Source organism: Acanthochromis polyacanthus, chromosome 23 (genome assembly GCF_021347895.1).
Source record: "Acanthochromis polyacanthus isolate Apoly-LR-REF ecotype Palm Island chromosome 23, KAUST_Apoly_ChrSc, whole genome shotgun sequence".
Classification (NCBI taxonomy): Eukaryota; Metazoa; Chordata; class Actinopteri; family Pomacentridae; genus Acanthochromis; species Acanthochromis polyacanthus.
The window spans coordinates 18,222,170-18,240,643 of record NC_067135.1 but is presented as its reverse complement, the minus strand read 5'-3'; the positions used below and the strand labels follow the sequence as shown (position 1 = coordinate 18,240,643).

The window sequence follows — 18,474 nt, the reverse complement described above, 5'->3', positions numbered from 1 at the left end:
TGTTTCATTCTGAGCATTTACTGGCTAACATAACTATCAATCTGTTATCTTTTGACCCATTTTTGACGAGGCAACAAATTTATCCTATCGTTAAATTTTATCCATCGCTCTGAATGTAAAAATATCTTAAATATCCGCGTAATTAAATATTCTTTAATAAAAACAAGAGTCAAATTTGTGGGACTCTGCCAAAATGTAAAAATTACAAATAAATATAAAAAATACCCATCAACAGGAATACTTGTGTCTAGTAATTCATAATAAAATGTGTACATGTTAAACAGGTAATATATGCATCAATTTAATGCATGACACTCCATGCTGTTCTGTCAGTAACATCCATTGCCTTACTGTAAGGTGCAACTTTTCGCATTTATTGGCAAAGTCTTCATCCATCAGCATCACCCACCTCCACTTTCTGGTTGGAGTAACTCGTGCACTTAGCTGCGTACACCAGTCTTCACTATTTATCAGAAGACTCAGCACAAAACACACGACAGTCTTCAAACTTCCGACAGACTTTACTTTTAATCTAACAGTGAGAAATCAAGGGACACAGAATAGGCAATTGAAGACATTTACTTATGACATTACCACATGTTAAAAATGTGCAGCCTCATGGTCATGACAGTAAATGTAATTTAAGTAATGCACCTACTAACGACAAAACAAAAAGCAAGCTTAAAATGCAGTTTAATAAAAAAAAAGTTGACTTCATTTCACAAATTGTTGACATAACCTAAATCCAAAAGCGTAACCAGTTTGAAGTCTGCACAAGCCCATATTTGGTACAAGCAGGTGAAGAAGCATACAGTATTCACAACTGTTTTGCTTTTTTGCTGTTGCTTCACATATGCACTAACAATGTGAACTTCTACTAACACAAATACACTAAAATGCACATAGTAACATATTAAATGTCGCTGAATACAATTTAACGTAAGACTCACCTATAAAACATGCACCATGCACTAATTTAATTTCAAAGCATTGAAAGAGTATATGAATATGTATCTACTTTGAGAAGGAACAAAGATTAATTTTTTATTTTTTACAATATGAATGGCTGAATGGAACCAGGTTGCAGATAATCATCGTATCTGCACTTCTACACTGGCTAAGTCATCTCAGAACTGTACCAACGGGAAAACATGGAAATAACACAATGAAAGCCGTTTACAGTGAAGGAAGTATTTGATCCCTTGCATGCTTCATGATTTCAGCCACATACAAAAAAAGAAGCAGAATAGAATTTTAGTAGTGGGTTTATTTTAATTGTAAGAGACAGAGTATCAACAAAAAAACAAAAAAAAAAATCCAGAAAACACATTATATGACAGTTAAAAAGTAATTTCAATTTGATCAAGGGGGAGTAAGTATTTGATTCCCTTCTTACCAGCAACAATTCTGGCACTCAGATTAGTTATGTGGCCATGAGGCACACATATTAGCCCATTCTGCTTCAGAAACTAGTAATCTGAACTGGGTACATGCACATGTGTAAAAGAAACCTGTCTAAAGAGTTGCACATTGCATCTTTGACTGTACCAAGATCTCACCTCATGCAGTCAGAAAGGCCAATGATAATCCAATAATTAAACGGGGAGAACTTGTTCATGATCTCAAGGCAGCTGGGAGTACAGACAACAAGAACACCATTGGGTTCTTATTGCGTCTCAGTGCGTCGTAATGAAATCCTGCAGCGCCTACACGGTCCCCCTGCCCAAGACGACACATGTAGATTCTTGTCTGAAGTTTGCCAATGAACATTTGAACAATACTAAGAAGACTTAAGGGAATGTCATTTTGTCAGATGAGACCAAAATTGAGCTCTTTGGCATCAATTTTCACTGTGTTAGGAGAGAGAAGATTGCTGACTATGACCCCAAGAAAACCATCCTTACAGCCAAGCAGAGGTGGAAGCATTTGGCTTTGGGGCTGTCGAGCGTGCAGGACAACTGTACTGCATCAAAGACACAATGAATGGGGGCAAGTACCGAGAAATCTTAGGTGAGAACCTCCTTCCTGAGCCAGAGTAACTTATGTCTTCCAGCAAGATGATGACTCAATGCATATGGGCAAGGCAACAACCAGAGTGGCTCAAGAAGAAGAAGCACATTAAGGTCATTAGCCTAGCCAATCTCCAGATTATTAGGAAAATCTATGGAGTTGTTTGTGTTTCTAAGCAACAGCCTCAGTACCTTAAGAATCTGGGGAGAATCTGCAAAGAGGAGTGGTCTACAATACCTCCAAGAAACATCTGATGTCTGTGCTTGCCAACTAGGGTTACTCCACCAGGTACCAAGTCTTGTTTTCCTGGTGGATCAACTGGCAATTAAGTTATAACTGTCACATAATGCATTTTTCTGGATGTTTTTTGTTTATATCATCTCTTTTACAGTTAAAATAAACCTACTAGGAAAGAAATAAGCGACCTATTTATTTATATGTGGCCAAAATCATTCAATCATGAAAGAGATCAAATAGTCCTTTCCCTCACTGTTACTGAGCCATTAGTTGTACTGCACGGTGAAGCATAACCTGGAATGAGATCATAGCATGATGTGAATGCATTCAACCGTTCACACTGAAATCTACTTAATGACTAATATAGGCTAAATTTATTAGAACCTTATTCCTGCTACCCACCCACACACCTCATTTACACAGAGGGCTGACTTGAAAATTTACATACTGCTTAATGTTTAAATTTCAATGATTCCAATGGCACTTAGGCTATCCTACGTTCAAAATGTGAGTCAGCTGTCACCTGGCTTTAAGGAACAAGGATTAGTATGTATACCGTGCCCGATCAGCGGCGGGATCCCGCGTATGGTCATAGGTAGAGCTTCTTGGAAGGGCGGTCACTGGGGAAAGGCGCGAACGCTCATATGCGTATCCATCTGCCTCGGCAGCGACTCTCCGAATCGGACTCCGGTCACGTGCGTAGTATGAGGAGACTGGGGCTGGTGGAGGAGGGAGGGGAGGGCACTCGTAGGGGTCGAGGCTAGAGGGGGGCAGACGTTCTCTCATTATAGCCGTGGAAGTGGATGTTGTTGGAGCAGGCAAGGGGACACCGCGGCGTTCCTCGAAATAACTGCCTCCATAAGAATTGGCCCTGTACTTCTCGTAGTAGTCCACGACCCCGTACGGATCCCTTTCCTCATAAGACGACCGTCGCATCGGGTAGGCTGGTACCGCGCCATAGAGTGAGCTGTTGCCCCTGTATGCCGCCTCGCTGTCATACATCCGAGCCATGCTATGATCAGCAACAGCACTTATGCCATAACCCGGGTGTGGCGCGTATCTCATTGCGCTCTCATAGCCAGCACCTCTTCTGTACCCTGCCATGCTGCTGCTGCTGCTTTGACCCCGGGAAAAACCATGCACAGGAGCATAGCTGCCACCATAATCGGGCTCGCCAGTGAAGTCCGGATGATAACCCCTGCTGCGACCACGCCCGGCAAATCTCGAGGCATTGTATCCATCAGATTGTGGCTCTGAGCCGTTTCTGTGGTAGCCATTTTGGTCTAGAGGGCATTCTTTGGACCAGTGGCCTTCCTGCCCGCAACGATAACAACCCGATCTGTCTCCCATTCCCGGCGCAGTACGCAGGCGGCTAGTCGAAAGCTTCACGCTCATCAGTTTGCCTTAAAAAGAAAAGACTCATTAAGGACTTGTGCCTGCACTTATTTTAAATAACATGTTTAACATTTTCTGGGTGACAAGTAGTGTCAAGTCTCCTAACCCATCAGTCTGTTATACATCTACTCTATACTAAAGTAATGAGACAATTTATGACTTGATCTATGAAAATACGGTCATTAAAGCTGAAATCCGTAACTTTCCACACATGCCGCACCACTTGCACGGGCTAAAGGTTGCTGAAATTAAATTGTTAGTGAGAGTTAAATTTCATTATCTGCCCATGTTACCGAGGTTTCGCGTGGACCTCACCCGTAGAGCCATAAATTTGTGATCGCATGGATAAATGCACGTCGATATGACTGTGCGCAGAAACCAAATGAAATATGAACGTAACCACATGCACGTTTGTTTCCATGTAAATCCAGCCCTTGCTGGGCCTACTCACTTGAGTATGGTTTGTAAAATACAGTTACTTTATTATTCATTGTGTCCGGTGTTAAACTGTCCATATGTGGATTAAAAACCTGTTTGTGTCCATCACACAGAAGGATATTACCAATGACATTACGGATACCAGCTTTAAAAGAATGCTGCCTTTCTGTTTGTAGCTTACCGTTACTCCTTCTTGTCTCTTTTTACTCACCTGTGCTGCATCCATAACTTACCCGTCATTTTAGAAGATCAGAATTAAATATTCTTGATACCAAAACTCTAATCTAATTTAACTCCCCATCAAGCCCAGCCCGAGAGTTCACCTTTAAAAGCCGTGTTGTCTAACTGATTAATGGCCTCCATGGCATCCTCCATTCGCTCCATATGAACAAAGGCATAGTTTTTCACTATGTCACACTCCAACACAGCGCCAAACTCTTCAAACTTGGCCCTCAGCTCCTGATTGGTACAGGCAATATTTCCAACATGTAGTTTGGTCGATCCTCTTGACTTGCCACGACTCAATTCTACATTCATAGGTTGGCCATTCAGCTCATAGTGGTGAAGGTTGCGGATAGCTTCTTCTGCCTCTGCTTTGTCATCCATGTGTACAAAGCCAAAGTTCTTGACAATAGAGCATTCTGCAATCTTGCCATATTGGGAAAAGAGAGAACGAAGTTCATCTGATGTAGTGTCTGGTGACAAGTTCCCAATGAATATTTTCACCATTGTGGAACTTTCACTTCACTAAGGGGGAAGAAATGAAAATAATCATCAACACAATTCTATTGAATCAGTGATGTTAAATTAAAATTTCAATGTTCTATTTCTTAAACTTAGTTGTTGATGTACATTCACAAGGTTTTTCTGCACAATGGAGAACAATAAAATTGTAACACTTGTTTCATGATGTTTCTCTGTTTTAAGGTTTTCTGATTTTATAATGTACTATGTAAAGTGTCTGAGTACTCTTAAAAAAACGCTATACAAACTAGAAAAGCACTCGGAGAGCGCATACCTCCGCCATGCCGTGTGTCTGTCTGTTTGTCTGTCCGTCTGTGTGTGTGTGTGTCTGTTTGTCTGTTAACAGCATAACTCAAAAAGTCATGGACGGATTTTCACCAAATTTTTACAGGATGTCCGGAAGAGCAAGAGTAAGAATCCTGGTGGCTATCTCTCAATTGTCCTTCGACCTTCAAAAAATCCTGGATCCAGACGGTGATCCGGATCACCTCCAAAATCTAATCGATTCTTACTCTTCCGGACATCCTGTAAAAATTTGGTGAAAATCCGTCCATGACTTTTTGAATTATGCTGTTAACAGACAAACAGACACACAGACACACAGACACACAAACAAACTCTGGTGATTACATAACCTCCTGGAGGAGGTAATAAAATGTATTATTATTTATAATTTGTGGTGTAATTAACCCTGCTAACAAGACAGAATCCTCACAAGTCTCTAAGTCAGGTTGTAATATTACAACCATCAGCATTTCAAATATTACTTAATTGTATAACAGAACAAATGAGGTGGGGATAACGGGAAAAGAGCTCATTGAAAAGCAGAAATGTTTGTTAAATGAATTAATTCTTAGCCAAAGCTATAACTCTCCCGCTACGGGGCGCCTTGCGTCCTCACATACTGTTCTTTGACTGCAAGAGAAGTATAAATTAAAAAAAGAATAAGTTTCTCTAGCATTATGGTTTGAAAGTATTTTCAGTACAACAATTAAAAGTCACATTATGGGATTCAACAACAATCGCAGAGGATAGTGATGTGGATTTCACTTAAGTACAACCACCTTTATCCTCACGCGGACGCAGCGGCTCGCGTCATATTTTCTCCATTCATAGCACGCGCAGCGAGCTAGTTAGCTTTTATTGCTAGCAACAGAGCAACCGAAAAAAACTTTAGCTTAATCATCTGGTTTCTAAAAACTGTAGCGCAAAAGTTAAGAAGTTTATGTCATCGCATCGGGTTTTGGTCGGCTACAAAGTTATGTAACCTGCCCCTTAGCGCCTTTTGGCTATGGCACGCCTGTAGCTTGTGTGTTAGCTTAGCGAGTCGTCAGGCCTACATTTTACAGCAACCATTTTGTAACAGGTAACACTGGTAATTGCAGTACATTTGGTAATTCTGATAACGAAGATGCCTGTGGCTAATGCTCATTTTGTAGGCAATGGAATTCGTACCTTGAAGCTGCTGTGAACGTCTCAACACCTCGGAGGATGAAATGGCGACTGGCGCTATTCCGACTGACGTTTTATGATTCCAGCAGCTCGTGACCACACATGCAGTTAACTCCGCTAGCACTTAATGGGAGGGACTAGCGCCAGATGCTAATGCCCGGTGATCACGCGGTATACAGGGACAGCAACAAAAGACAAGACGCAAAATACCATAAAATGGCGCATCCCTTTTTCGTACACATTTCTGGCACCCTTGGGTTGTGTAAATGAGAAAGTATCTTCTCATGTTGTTTGCAAACACTGGAGTAACAGTGTTACCACTCGTGCAGTTGGACAAATCCGAACGTGTGATCCTTTTAATAAATAGAGATCCAACAACCCCATTATTCCCTCAGTTAAAATGGTTGGAATTTCACGACGTAGTAGATTATAGGATCCTGCACATCATGCATAAAGCTCAGGAAGAACCTTCCCAATGTGGAGAACACGTGCAAAAAGAGAAAGTAAGCAGAACTTAAAAGGAACAGGGATCTTCATAAAACCGAGCAAAATAATGGAACACTGCATTTCTGTAAAAGGGGTCAATTTAAGGAACAATCTAGACATGGAATCAAAAGAATCTAAATCATGCACAAGACTTAAAAAAAACAAATTAGATGAGTATCATAGTGTTTATGAGTGAGAGTGGCTGTGCAGGCCTCTTGGACTTCATTTTGTTTTTAATGCTCATTGTAAACTGTTAAAAAGGGGCAGATTACACAAGTTTATTCTTCTTTCTGCTCCCTTTCATTTAGAAGTTTTGAAACTTTTGTATTATATTGGATTGTTTTTGTTTTCTTTTGTCAATGAATGAAATAAAATCTAACTTACACATACTGATTTTGAACAGAGGCTTAGGTAAATAAATAACCTTGTTATTTTCGATAATAACTCATGTCAATAGGTATGCAATTACTATTTACGATAAAATGAATGGAGACCAGTCTGCAAATGAAAGCTCTGCTCTACTACCTGAAGTCTCCTCAGCCATGCAAGTCTATAGCATGTATGACTGACGCTTGGATTTTCAACTGGAGTTTGGGGTGCAAGTATGTTTCATGACATTTTCACTGGTTGTTCCCACACTTTCTATGTGTACCTGGAAAAATAGGATTAAATAGTGACTGACGTCTGAAATATTTACTATTAAAGAAGTCTACAATTTGAAAAACAATTGTGCATGTATAAAATGTCATGTACAAATACTTGTGACCAAATAAGTAGTAGTATGTGGATTTTGGTTCAGATTTCCATCTCTGAAGTAGTTTAATGTCCCACAAATACAAAATTCTATAAATCATGACTGTCAGGCTCAAAAGCAGAGTGTATAAAAACAAGGCCCGCTGCTTTACACAACTGAAGTCTGATGCCTTTAAACGGGGTTTCAAACAAAGAATTGCAGAAAGCGTCACCAAATTCTGGCTTTATTAAAAATCATTTTGAATGTGTGCTGGTCATTTTGGTTAGTACGAAAAATATAAAACTTCAATTCCACCTGTATGCAAAACACACAAAGGCACCTTCTACAAAATACAAGTGCCTCACAACTCCTACAGCTCAAACCCTGAGTCCCGCCTCACATTTCTGTATCTGCTTATGTTGCATTATATGAATACCAGAAACACCCAAGGGGAAAATTCAACTATTTTCTGCCGTCAACTATGGGGGACAGTCAGCAAGTGGAAAGAAAACAGTTACGCTGCTTAACTGCACAATGCACGTCAGCTCACATTCTTGTTTTGGTACCACCCAACAACACTTTTATTTGAAAAATATTGGCTTTACACACTTTTAAATGAATCGATTCTATATTCTGGGGACACATTAAAACAGAAAGAAATGAAGAGGCTGGAATGTTTGATAGTTCGTCTACATCTGATCTAAACTCCAAGTCAGGTCAGCTGCCTGGATATAGATTATTTCTATCGTCTTTTGTGTGAATCGCGCTACAGAAGGAAGGGTTTGCAAGCTTTCTTTCCCACTCGACAGCTTACTACGTCAGTCACCCTTTTGTGTACAAAGGAAACAATGTCCGGTTTTAGCTGAAATAAAACATACCTTAAGAGTCATGGAATCCTGCAGCACACTGTCGGATGTCAATGAGGATCTTTTTTCACAAATGTTTTAGTCAAACATTTCTTTATCCACATCCATGTTACCGAGTCATATCAGCTTTAGAGGAACAAAGGATTCTTCAGCGCTACAAGCAATCCATACTAACCCACTTCCCGTTCAAAAATAAAGTAAGCGTCCATATATTTATGAAACAAGAACACATCTAAATTATATAGAACAGAAGCCAAACAATTATAATTTGCTTCAAGTGATGAGCAGATGAGGGGAATAAACACAAACACTAAAAACTGAGTTGAAAACCTGCAGAGCAAGTGAGGAAATTATTGTTTTATACATCATAAATGTCAAACAGTGCTGTGTGCTAATCATCCTTTCCGAAAACAGGCTAAGTAAACGTGACTAAAAGGATGATTCGTTTGCAGGCCACTGGCATCTTAGGTGCACGGAAGATGCTGACACAACTGAATACATTTCTTTTGAATTTCTGCTTCGCGTATTCTTTGCCGCACGTCACGCAGACTGATGGAGGCGTGTGGTTTGACGAAATGGCAGCAAAGGAAAAATCCTGCAGTTCACAAACAGACCTGGAAAGAGAGCAAAGTATTCCTTTTTCAGAAACAGGGTTAAACACCTCATTATCCGTAGTAAAGCTCTGACAGATTCAGTGTGGCGGATTTCTGAGATCTCAATGCTCAGGGTTACGTTTTATTGTAAAATGTCCCAATAAACTGTCATATTTGTTTACTACGTTGCTCACCTTGGCACCATGGCTTTAGTAAGGCGTATAGCGTGGTGCATAATGATCCTTGGGTCGTGGAACAGCGTAGGAGCTCCTGGAGGCCGATACTGGTGACAGCTGTGTTCGCTCATAGGTGTAGCCTGTTGAGATTGGTACTCGTCTGAGTGCGCTGCGGTCTTGTGCATAATATGCAGCAGATGTGGTTTGGGAGGAAGGTGGAGCCAGCGGCTGGCGGTCATATGGATCTATACTGGATGAGAGCGTGGTCGGGGGAGCAGGGGGAGGAGGGGGAGGATAGGGCATGCGACGATCCTCGAAGTAACTTGAGCCGAAAGAGCGAGCTCTGTACTTGTCATAATAGTCAGCACTGCTGTAGAGATGGTCGCGATCATAACCTGATGACCTGTCAGCGTAGGCGTACGCTGCTCTGCTGGCGTATCGATCCCCCAGCTCTGAGCCATAGCTGCTAACCCTACGAGGGGGAGGCGGCGGCAAGCCACCCATGTAACTAGCCTGACTATACGCAGAGTAATCAGCTACTGGAGGTGAGGCCATCGCATAGCTGCCCCTGCCATAACCTGGGGGACCGTGTGGGGGAGCCCGGCCGCTGCCACCTCTTGTGCCATCGCTCTGGCTACCGTTCCGACCGGTTGGACAGTCTTTCGACCAGTGACCATGTTTCCCGCAGACGAAGCAGCCAGTATGATCTCCCATTCCAGGGGCAGTGCGAAGCCGACTGGTGGACAGCTGTACGCTCATCAGCTTGCCTTGTAAGGAGAGAAAAGACACGCATGAGACCGTGGGGTTCTGACACGAGAAGGCCTTACCGGCTATGAAACGCGTTAAAAGCATGTGACCGACAATGACTGAGCGAAGTGAAACAATCTGCAGCGGAAGGTGCAGGTGATTTTCTGTCAGTTCAGTGCCTATTCCAGGGTCTCTGCAGACATCAGCCAGTCAAATTTAATGCTTTTTTAATGTCACTTTAATGCTACGCTGGAAAAATTTTAATGCCGCAAATTACACTGGTTTGATTGTTTTTGTAAAAGATGATATTTTTATGAAAACTGTCCCTTCATTTCACCATTTCTGAATCCAGAAACCACCTCTGATCACCTATGGGCTGCAGTCATTCTCTGAATGCCACGTTATTTAGCCATTTTTGCTGGAATATGCATTTCCTCATTTCCCAGCTCTCCTCCGCCTGGTCCAGCCTGACGGTACCCGACCGGCTGGAGCCATTATAGCAATTCTTCGTCATGTTTACGCAGATGCACACATCTGACGAATCGCAGTCTAGAATTACATATTACGATATTATTATCAAATACTTTTCTTGAAAAACTGCAGAAAGAATTTTTAGTGCCACTGAGAATCAAATTTAATGATTTTTAATGCCATTTAAGGCCTCAATTTTCGCAAAATCGACTTAATGACTATTAATGCTTTTTAACGTCCTGCAGAAACCCTGAATTCACAAGCTACAGGGCCACTGGTTTTACAATATTTTTTTCAGTCCATTTGGGAATTAAAGCTAAGATCAGCTACTGTTTTTATGTGGAAATATATCAGGCAAGACTGTTTTACTGGTCAGCGACAGAACAGAACCCAACTTGCGTCTACAGACAGCACACACAAGAAGCTCTATCCTGCCCAAGAGTTCACCTTTGAAGGCTGTGTTGTCCAGCTTACTGATGGCGTCCATGGCATCATCAATCCGCTCCATGTGAACAAAGGCGTAGTCCTTCACTATGTCACACTCCACCACCGGGCCAAACTCTTCGAACCTGGCCCGCAGAACTTCACTGTTGACTCCCTCCCCAAGGTTGCTGACGTGCAGCTTGGTGGTGGACCGGGGCCTCCCTTTGCTCAGCTCCACATTCATGCGCCAGCCGTGCAACTGGTGCTGATGGAGGTTTTGAATGGCCTCCTCTGCTTCGGTCATGTTGCTCATGTGTACGAATCCATAGTTTTTGACAATGTCGCATTCTGTGACTTTGCCGTACTTCTCGAAGAGTTCTCGCAGCTCCTCAGGCGTGGTATTGCAGGCGAGGTTGCCGATAAAAATTTTCACCATGATGACGTTTTGTGTATCCTAGAAGATGTAGAAGAATATGTCAATAACCATTACATAAACACAAACCGTTTTTATTACTTTAAAAGGGATGTCTGTCAGTGAAAAATGACAAGCGGTAATTAAATATATTAAGATGCCACTTTAATAACTAATATTGTCTCATAACATTCCTACAACACATCCTATTTCAGAAGGTCACACTATTAGTTTCCACTTAAAGTGTATAGATGAGCTGATTCAATTGTATGGTCATTGGTAGTGTTAAAAAATATAGAGAAAATGTTACTTGTGAGTTTTTTGACAGATATTGCAAAATTAATTGGTTTCAGCTTATTTTTTTTAAAATAAGTTTTAGTTCAGTTTTCACTGCAGCAGATTTAAAATGTGATGGAGTTCTTCCACATGAGACATCAACAAAAGCTTGACTATCATACAAGGAGAATTGCATTTTTAAAAAATGACCGTTCTAACCTTTAAAGAGGTTGAATTTGTTGCAAAGCCATTTTATTAAACTGTAGAAGTTTCAGGCGAAGAACTGCATGGGACTGTGTCACATTCCCCTCAAACTTAAAATAAGTTTAGTTTATACTCAATTTCCCCTTGCCCTTCTGTTTACTGGTCAAACTGATGTCTGAGTTTGACACTAGGAGGCTGTTTCTGCATTCACTTAAATGAAAGCTCATTTAAAGAGGTGTTTGTACAGACATGATACTATGGATACTAACAATAAGCAACTTCAAGTGTCAAATGCACACTTCACTATATAGTAGGGCTGGAGAGAACGGTTACTTTCATGGTCAATTGATCTGTCATATATTTTCTGAATAAACTGATGAGTTGTTTGGTTTATAAAATGACAGAAAATGATGAAATATGTTGGTCAATTCTTTCCAGTGCCAAAGATGACATCCTGAAATGTTTTGTTGTTGTCCACAACACAAAGATATTCAGTTTAGGCACACAGGAGTAAACAAAGCAGATATTCAAATGTAAGAAGCTGGAATTAAAAAACACATTCAGATTTTGTTTTCTGTTAAATTATGCACAACCAATTAGCAAAACAGCAGCTGATAAAGATAATAGTTGGGAATTATTCCATTAGTGGTTACAGCTCTACTATAGACTTGTATTAGAACTCAGTTGTTTCCTGTAAGACGTATGCCACAGGTTGGACTGGTTTGTCACTGTAAACAACTAAGATTACAATTGTGTACTACATTTAAAAACCAAATAAGATGGTCAGACCTACTGAATTTGGGAAACTTCAGTGTGTGAACGGCCCCGCGTCATGCGCGCCTCTCCTGTCCGGGAGGTCTATAGCAGCTATCGGCTAACGTCGCCAGGCCTTTTTGGCATTAAAGGTAATAAACACAAGAACTATACTGTCAGCTAGCTGTGCAGTTTTTCATACGATACGACTATAATGTGCCTCCATTTCAAACTTCACTCTAGTTCTGAAACACGCTAATTTCACATCAACCACTTTCTGTCTCTTGCTAACGTGAAAATGTAAACATAAGGCCAACGTTAGCTTAAAGCTAGCAGGCTTACATGTGTATGTTACATTACTTACAAAGCGCAGGACTGCACAGCTTGCTCGTTAGTAAGACAACGTTAGTCAATAATGCTCAATAAGCAAACTTCGCAATTCGTCGACAAAAAATTGTAATGGCGTGAGATGAGCTCAGGAAGCTAAAATGTTAGCCACATCAGTCGTTAGCCCGTTATTTCAGCCCACGTCCTTCCACAGAGCCTCTAGATCAGCAATACAAATACAGTTATCCATCACCAACCTTCTAAAGTATATTTGGGCCTCATGCCTCTACCTGAAACTTTCTAACTCACCTAAAGCAACGTAGGCCTCGATATCAATGAATGAAGAGTGAAATGGCGATGCTACACCCGTAATGCTGCTGTCGCTTCTTCTACTTCCTCAACCTGCTTCATTACCGCCACCAGCTGACCGGAAGCATACACTGTGTTATGAACAGTATTTTTCATGGATCTTTGAGAAAACTGTATCACGTTCAAATATAATTTTAATGTATTTTTTGTTTGTTTTTAGAAACTGAGGTTTCCTGCTCTCTCACTTTGTAATGTAGCTGCAGGTAAGTTATATGACTATATGTGGCTTAGTTTGTGTTATTTTCTTATCAGTAAATCAGCTGAAAAAACTATTTCATACATGAATTGCATAAAAACCTGGTGCTATTAAAAAAGGAGCTTTTCAGTGCTTCCAAACAATACTTTAACATGTGAAAAAACATTTTTATATCTCATATTTTTAATTTTTCTTGTATTTCATTTGTTTACATGTTTCGTAATGTTCACTTTACAAATGATGGCGAGTGTTATAGTATTTGTGGTTAGACTGTAAAATACTACAATTTACACTTACACCAGTTTTTCTCAGTTGTTTATTTATTTGTGGATTCTTTACGAAGTGATTTACCAGCACAGAAACCAGGAATCAATCGTATAAGGCCTCACAAGCATCACAAAATGAAAACAAATCATTCCCATGTTATCAACTAAGACTAGGTGAAAAAACAAATAAAAATGATCACCAAAAATCTCAATATAAGATACCATAATTTTGATAGATCAACAGCAAATATGTCTCCTACTCCCTATTGTACAGTAGTAGCCGAGCCCTGATTTCAGCAACACAGTGTTGAGCATGTTTGTATTTGAGACAGAAGACAACTTTTCTCAATTAAAGTTGTTTTTTCTGCAATGCAAAATTAATCTTGGTACTGAGGACCACTACTGTTCAGAAGACCACAGTCAACTAAGTGTTAATCGGTAGACGTCTTCTAAGGAATGAATGAAGTTCAGAGTGTACAGAGTCTTTTTATGAATGATGCAACAATCTCAATGGCAAAGGCTGTTGGGGAGAAGCCGTAGTTTAGACTTGGCTCTCCCTTCGTTGGTGTGCAGGCAGTTCCTCAGCCTCTGGGCACAGGATTCCTCCAATCAGAAGAGAATCTCCCTCCTGACTCACATGCCTCTATCTGCCATTGTCCCTTACAGCAGTTCCTTGCTGACTTTAGCTGTCATGAGGTATTATCACCGTTTCTTGTTGACACACTAGTTTCTTGAGAATATTTACAAAAAAAATCAACCAAAGTCCAGTAAATTTTGTTGGATTTTGGTTGATTTTTTTGTAAATGGTCTGAAACATACTGAAATATTAAAAGTTTTTACTGATGTAAAAAGTGTAATCACTTTAGATATTTTTAGGATTTTTTCGGAAGATTTTTTACTAATTTTTTGAAAATATTTTCAAGAATTATTTACAATAAAACTTATAAAAAAATAAAAGGGAAATATTTCAGGAATTATTGGATTTTTGCACATTTTCAGAAATTTGGGGGATTTTTTTTGCTGAATTTTTTTTAGACAAGGAAACAATATTTTTGGTGTCTGTAAATGAAGACAACCGGAGGGTTAATCTTCATATATTCTGTCCTTCAGAGCCTAGGATAGATGCTCCTAACAAAACACAACACTGATTATAACAAGATGATAGTCAACATTTATGGACTGGAAAAAAAAAACTCTCTTTTTGAGCTTTTAATGGTTTTTGAATTACAGAGCAAGACAATACAATGTTAATTTAAAAAAACAAATAAACAAAAAACATTTTATTTGACTAGGAAACCCTTCTGAAAGAACATCATCACAATGGTGTCAGTTGAAATTACTCCCGGTCGTTATATATTATTTTCTTTGAGTTATAGAAAAACCTTTCCAGATATTCAACAGAAAAATAACTCAATCTTTTTCAGCTTCATTAGATATTAAAATCTTTATTTTTCATATTAAAACCTCTCCACACTGCTAGAGCATACTGTACTGTTATGTACATAATATCTGCATACTATAACAATAAAATCATCTTTAAAAAACAAATATCCATATGCATATTCTGACTTTCAAGTATTCCTCAGGGAAAGGTGAGTGTTATACAGGTTCCTTTCCATAAATAACATAAATATCTTTACACACAAAACTCTAATGTAGTGGAATTTACATTTTAGTCAAACAAACACAAGTACAATTTAATTGCATTGACTTTCTATGGCACCTCATGTATTTAAATGTACATTTATCCTATGTGAGAGTTAAATTATTTAGGAAGAAGAACACAGAGTCACATTTTAAAGGTGTGTTGGGCACCCATGGGGAAAATTCTAATACTTGGGGATCTCTCAACATTGTGACACAAAATGAAAAATCTGGCAATCTAGCACATTCATCATATTTTAAAAGGTATTCTAATGCAGCGTTCCGACGGTCGTTGATAAAATGTACATTTGAAAATGGAATTTGGCTACACGTTAAAGCTTTCACTTATTTACCTAAAACCCACAATGTACTCCGTGGTTCTACATGAGAGTCTACTGCAGTACTGGCTAGTCTGAGTACATGCAACCACATATTTTACACAGACGCACAATGAGGCCTCATTTTTGCTGTAAATGTTGAAAGTGTCGTGGTGAAATATTCCCCCTATAAGGTTTATAATTATTCCCTCCCTCCATTTTTTTTAAAAAGATGTTATGAGCTGTGAATTTATAATAGTACTGTCCCATCACAGACAGAAAGCAGCTGCTGTCCACCTTACATTCTGCCTCATGCAAAGGTTTCGTATCTAATCTTGGTCAATTCTTTCTTTGTATCCGCTTTTTTTTCAAACACTTTGCTCTGTGTGCTGTTGTTGTGATTGTATGCAAAGTGACACTTGTTTTTTTGCATTTAAGCCAAATTCCTGTCCTTGTATGATTGCAGTGTTGAACATTTAATGGTTAAAGCTGCACCGCATAATATAATGCTCTATACACTGAGTTTGGGTTTAATATTCTTGAACAAATGTAAGCAATATGCATAATACTTTGTGGACAAAACTATGCCAAAAAAAGGCTATCCCTGTGGCCGAGTGGTGCAGCTAGTCTAAATGTTTTACGCTGCAGTACCACTGATGTACACTAGATGCTGTCAGACTCCACAGAATCCACAGAACATTCTACCACTTTCTCTGCTGCGTGCCAGTCTATCCCACTTATCTTGATCGTTTCTTCTCAGCTGACCAAATATACTGCTTCTACTAACAAAGACAACAGCATAATAAATGTTCTGTTCTGCTTCTCTACAGTCAATGGTCCAACAGACTGCAGCAAATTCCTTTTACAAGAATGAAGAACAGATTCCTCTGCTGCTATCATGCTGTGATTTAGGCTGGTAAGATAAAAGACACATCAAAATATTGGCTTTTGCAGCTTTAACTGGCACATCCAAGTGTTAGAAACTGACAGAGCTCTCTCCTGTACATGACTTCACCAACAAAATACAGTCTGAGTTCGGGTGAGCAGCCGAATCCCATCCTGACATTCGTCATTCTCAGCAGGGAGGTGGTGGAGTCATTGCTGCTGGTATCAGCTACAGCTTCAATGAAACAGGGCATCATTTCTACCACAAGGTTATAGAACAGATTACGCTTTTCTTCAGTGTGACTATTGAAATGAGGCATTTTCTCTCTCAGTAGCTGCTTTCATGTCCAGTAAGGATGTATAGGTTGCTCAGTGCGGAGGGGTCATCAGTCGGTGTGCTCTGAAGGATGATGTCCCTGTTCAAAGGCAAGAAACAAAGCGAATCAAACACCGCCAGACAAATACAGAGCTGGTCCAAAGTCTCAACAAAAATGAGACTGTTTAGGATTTTAATGTGTTTAGAGCATTCTTTAAAATAACGTGAGAGCGATAGTGTGTAGAAAAATGACAGTCTTGTTGCTGAGTTTTGGCTTTACGGAAAAATAATCTGAGCCATCTCAGTGTCCTCAGAGAGCTGTTGTCATACACTATCATTCAAAAGTTTGGGGTCACTCAGACAATTTTATGTTTTCCATGAAAAGTCAGACTTTTATTCATGTGCTAGCATAACTGCACAAGGGGTTTGAAACCATCAGTTAGCCTTTCAGCATGATTAGCTAACACAATGTAGCATTAGAACACAGGAGTGATGGTTGCTTCAACAGTGATTTGGTGTAAGTTCATTTCAGTTCTTTTCCTTTGTTTTTTGTGTGAAAAATAATACATCTTAATTGCTCAGTGAGCTTAAAGAAAGAGTGCTTTGTCTATTCCCTACATGATTTAACATTACTATGTCTTGAAAAAGTGTCTGGCTTTGGTTTCTGTGCTGACATGACTGAGATGTGACTGAAAGTTGGAAACGGGTCGTTATTTAACCACAGAGAACCTTAGCCGTCGCTTGACAGTTTGACTTTGAACCAGAAAGCGGAAGAATCAGCTCAGTTACCACTCATAGTGTTGCTGAATGTCTACGACAAGTGATGATCATTTTAAAGTTTATTACTTGACAGGAGAAGTTTGTGAAGTAGGTTTCCTTACTCTTGGACACTGATGTTTTACATGAAACTCACACTTTTATTCATGTGCTAGCATAACTGCATAACGGTTTTCTAATCATCAGTTAGCCTTTCAACACCATTAGCTAATATAATGTAGCATTAGAACACAGGAGTGATGGTTGCTGGAAATGTTCCTCTGTACCCCTATGGAGATATTAAATTAAAAATGTCCAGCTAGAATAGTCATTTACCACATTAACAATATCTAGACTGTATTTCTAATGAATTTAATGTCATCTACATTGAAAAAACTGCATTTCCTTTCAAAATAAGGACATTTCTAAGTGACCCCAAACTTTTGAACACCAGTGTTTTTTGTGTAAACACTGTTGGCTTCGAAAGTCTGGAATTTGATTTCACACATGGTATCGACAGCTACAATAATCAGCACAGCATGTTTATATACTTGTGGAACTGTTAAAATGTGTTTTTACTAAGTTAATTTTATTTCTTTTAGGAATTTAAATAATCATAAATCATAGTTTATTGTTTTTGTACACATTTGTACATTTGGGGGGGGGGGGGGGGGGGGGTGTCATGGAGTCACATATCACTCCTGAAGAAAAAGACCTGCTGCTACTGGAGGAAACAACCATGCTGACACATACCATTGTTTTCCAGAATCCCACAGTGTATGATGTCAGTATTCTTTGTCTGAATTACTGCAAATTTTCACACTTCCTCAGATTTTGCCAACATGAAGTCTCTTTTTCATTTCAAACTCCCAAACTGTGATCCTTAACACTAATAATAATGCTGCTATAGATACCACTACTACTACCCTACAATGTCTATTAACCTTATTAATACTCTTACTTTTTTGCTATCACTACAATT

The 18,474-nt window shown here is 39.5% G+C and overlaps 3 protein-coding genes across 6 annotated transcripts in view; all 3 read right to left on the bottom strand.

Moving 5' to 3' along the window:
* Positions 1-509: 509 nt before the first annotated feature.
* Positions 510-6,591, bottom strand: LOC110952735 (RNA-binding protein 4.1-like). 2 transcript variants are annotated; one of them, XM_022196433.2, is made up of 3 exons: positions 6,280-6,591; positions 4,404-4,827; positions 510-3,650 (listed from the first exon to the last, which is right to left on the bottom strand). In XM_022196433.2, the coding sequence occupies exons 2-3, from the start codon at positions 4,807-4,809 to the stop codon at positions 2,791-2,793; spliced, it is 1,266 nt and encodes a 421-aa protein (XP_022052125.2). In that variant the 5' UTR covers positions 4,810-4,827; positions 6,280-6,591; the 3' UTR covers positions 510-2,790. The 2 variants fall into 2 exon arrangements, with proteins under 2 accessions (XP_022052125.2, XP_051800080.1); XM_051944120.1 differs by having other exon boundaries at positions 3,507-4,827; positions 6,280-6,585.
* Positions 6,592-7,723: 1,132 nt separating this feature from the next.
* On the bottom strand, positions 7,724-13,171 carry LOC110952736 (RNA-binding protein 4.1-like). The gene is made up of 4 exons (XM_022196434.2): positions 13,053-13,171; positions 10,796-11,225; positions 9,149-9,897; positions 7,724-8,975 (listed from the first exon to the last, which is right to left on the bottom strand). Exons 2-3 carry the CDS (start codon positions 11,205-11,207, stop codon positions 9,164-9,166), a joined length of 1,146 nt encoding a protein of 381 aa, XP_022052126.1. The 5' UTR covers positions 11,208-11,225; positions 13,053-13,171; the 3' UTR covers positions 7,724-8,975; positions 9,149-9,163.
* A 1,597-nt stretch (positions 13,172-14,768) lies between these two features.
* The window catches only part of map4k2 (mitogen-activated protein kinase kinase kinase kinase 2), a 46,203-nt gene continuing 42,497 nt past the window's right edge, over positions 14,769-18,474 (bottom strand). For all 3 annotated transcript variants that reach the window (XM_022196428.2, XM_051943881.1, XM_022196430.2), the window contains one exon: positions 14,769-16,836. In XM_022196428.2, coding sequence (XP_022052120.1) covers positions 16,749-16,836 — 88 coding nt within the window. In that variant the 3' untranslated portion in view covers positions 14,769-16,748. The remainder of the gene's footprint in view (positions 16,837-18,474) is intronic.

Bases quoted from the DNA above. Each gene is read 5' to 3' on its own strand.
- LOC110952735 (XM_022196433.2), bottom strand. From the start codon at position 4,809: ATGGTGAAAATATTCATTGGGAACTTGTCACCAGACACTACATCAGAT. The intron at 3,651-4,403 runs GTGAACTCTCGG...TTTCTTTTTAAG, and splicing joins AGACAACACGGCTTTTAAAG to GCAAACTGATGAGCGTGAAG.
- LOC110952736 (XM_022196434.2), bottom strand. From the start codon at position 11,207: ATGGTGAAAATTTTTATCGGCAACCTCGCCTGCAATACCACGCCTGAG. The intron at 9,898-10,795 runs GTGAACTCTTGG...TCTCCTTACAAG, and splicing joins GGACAACACAGCCTTCAAAG to GCAAGCTGATGAGCGTACAG.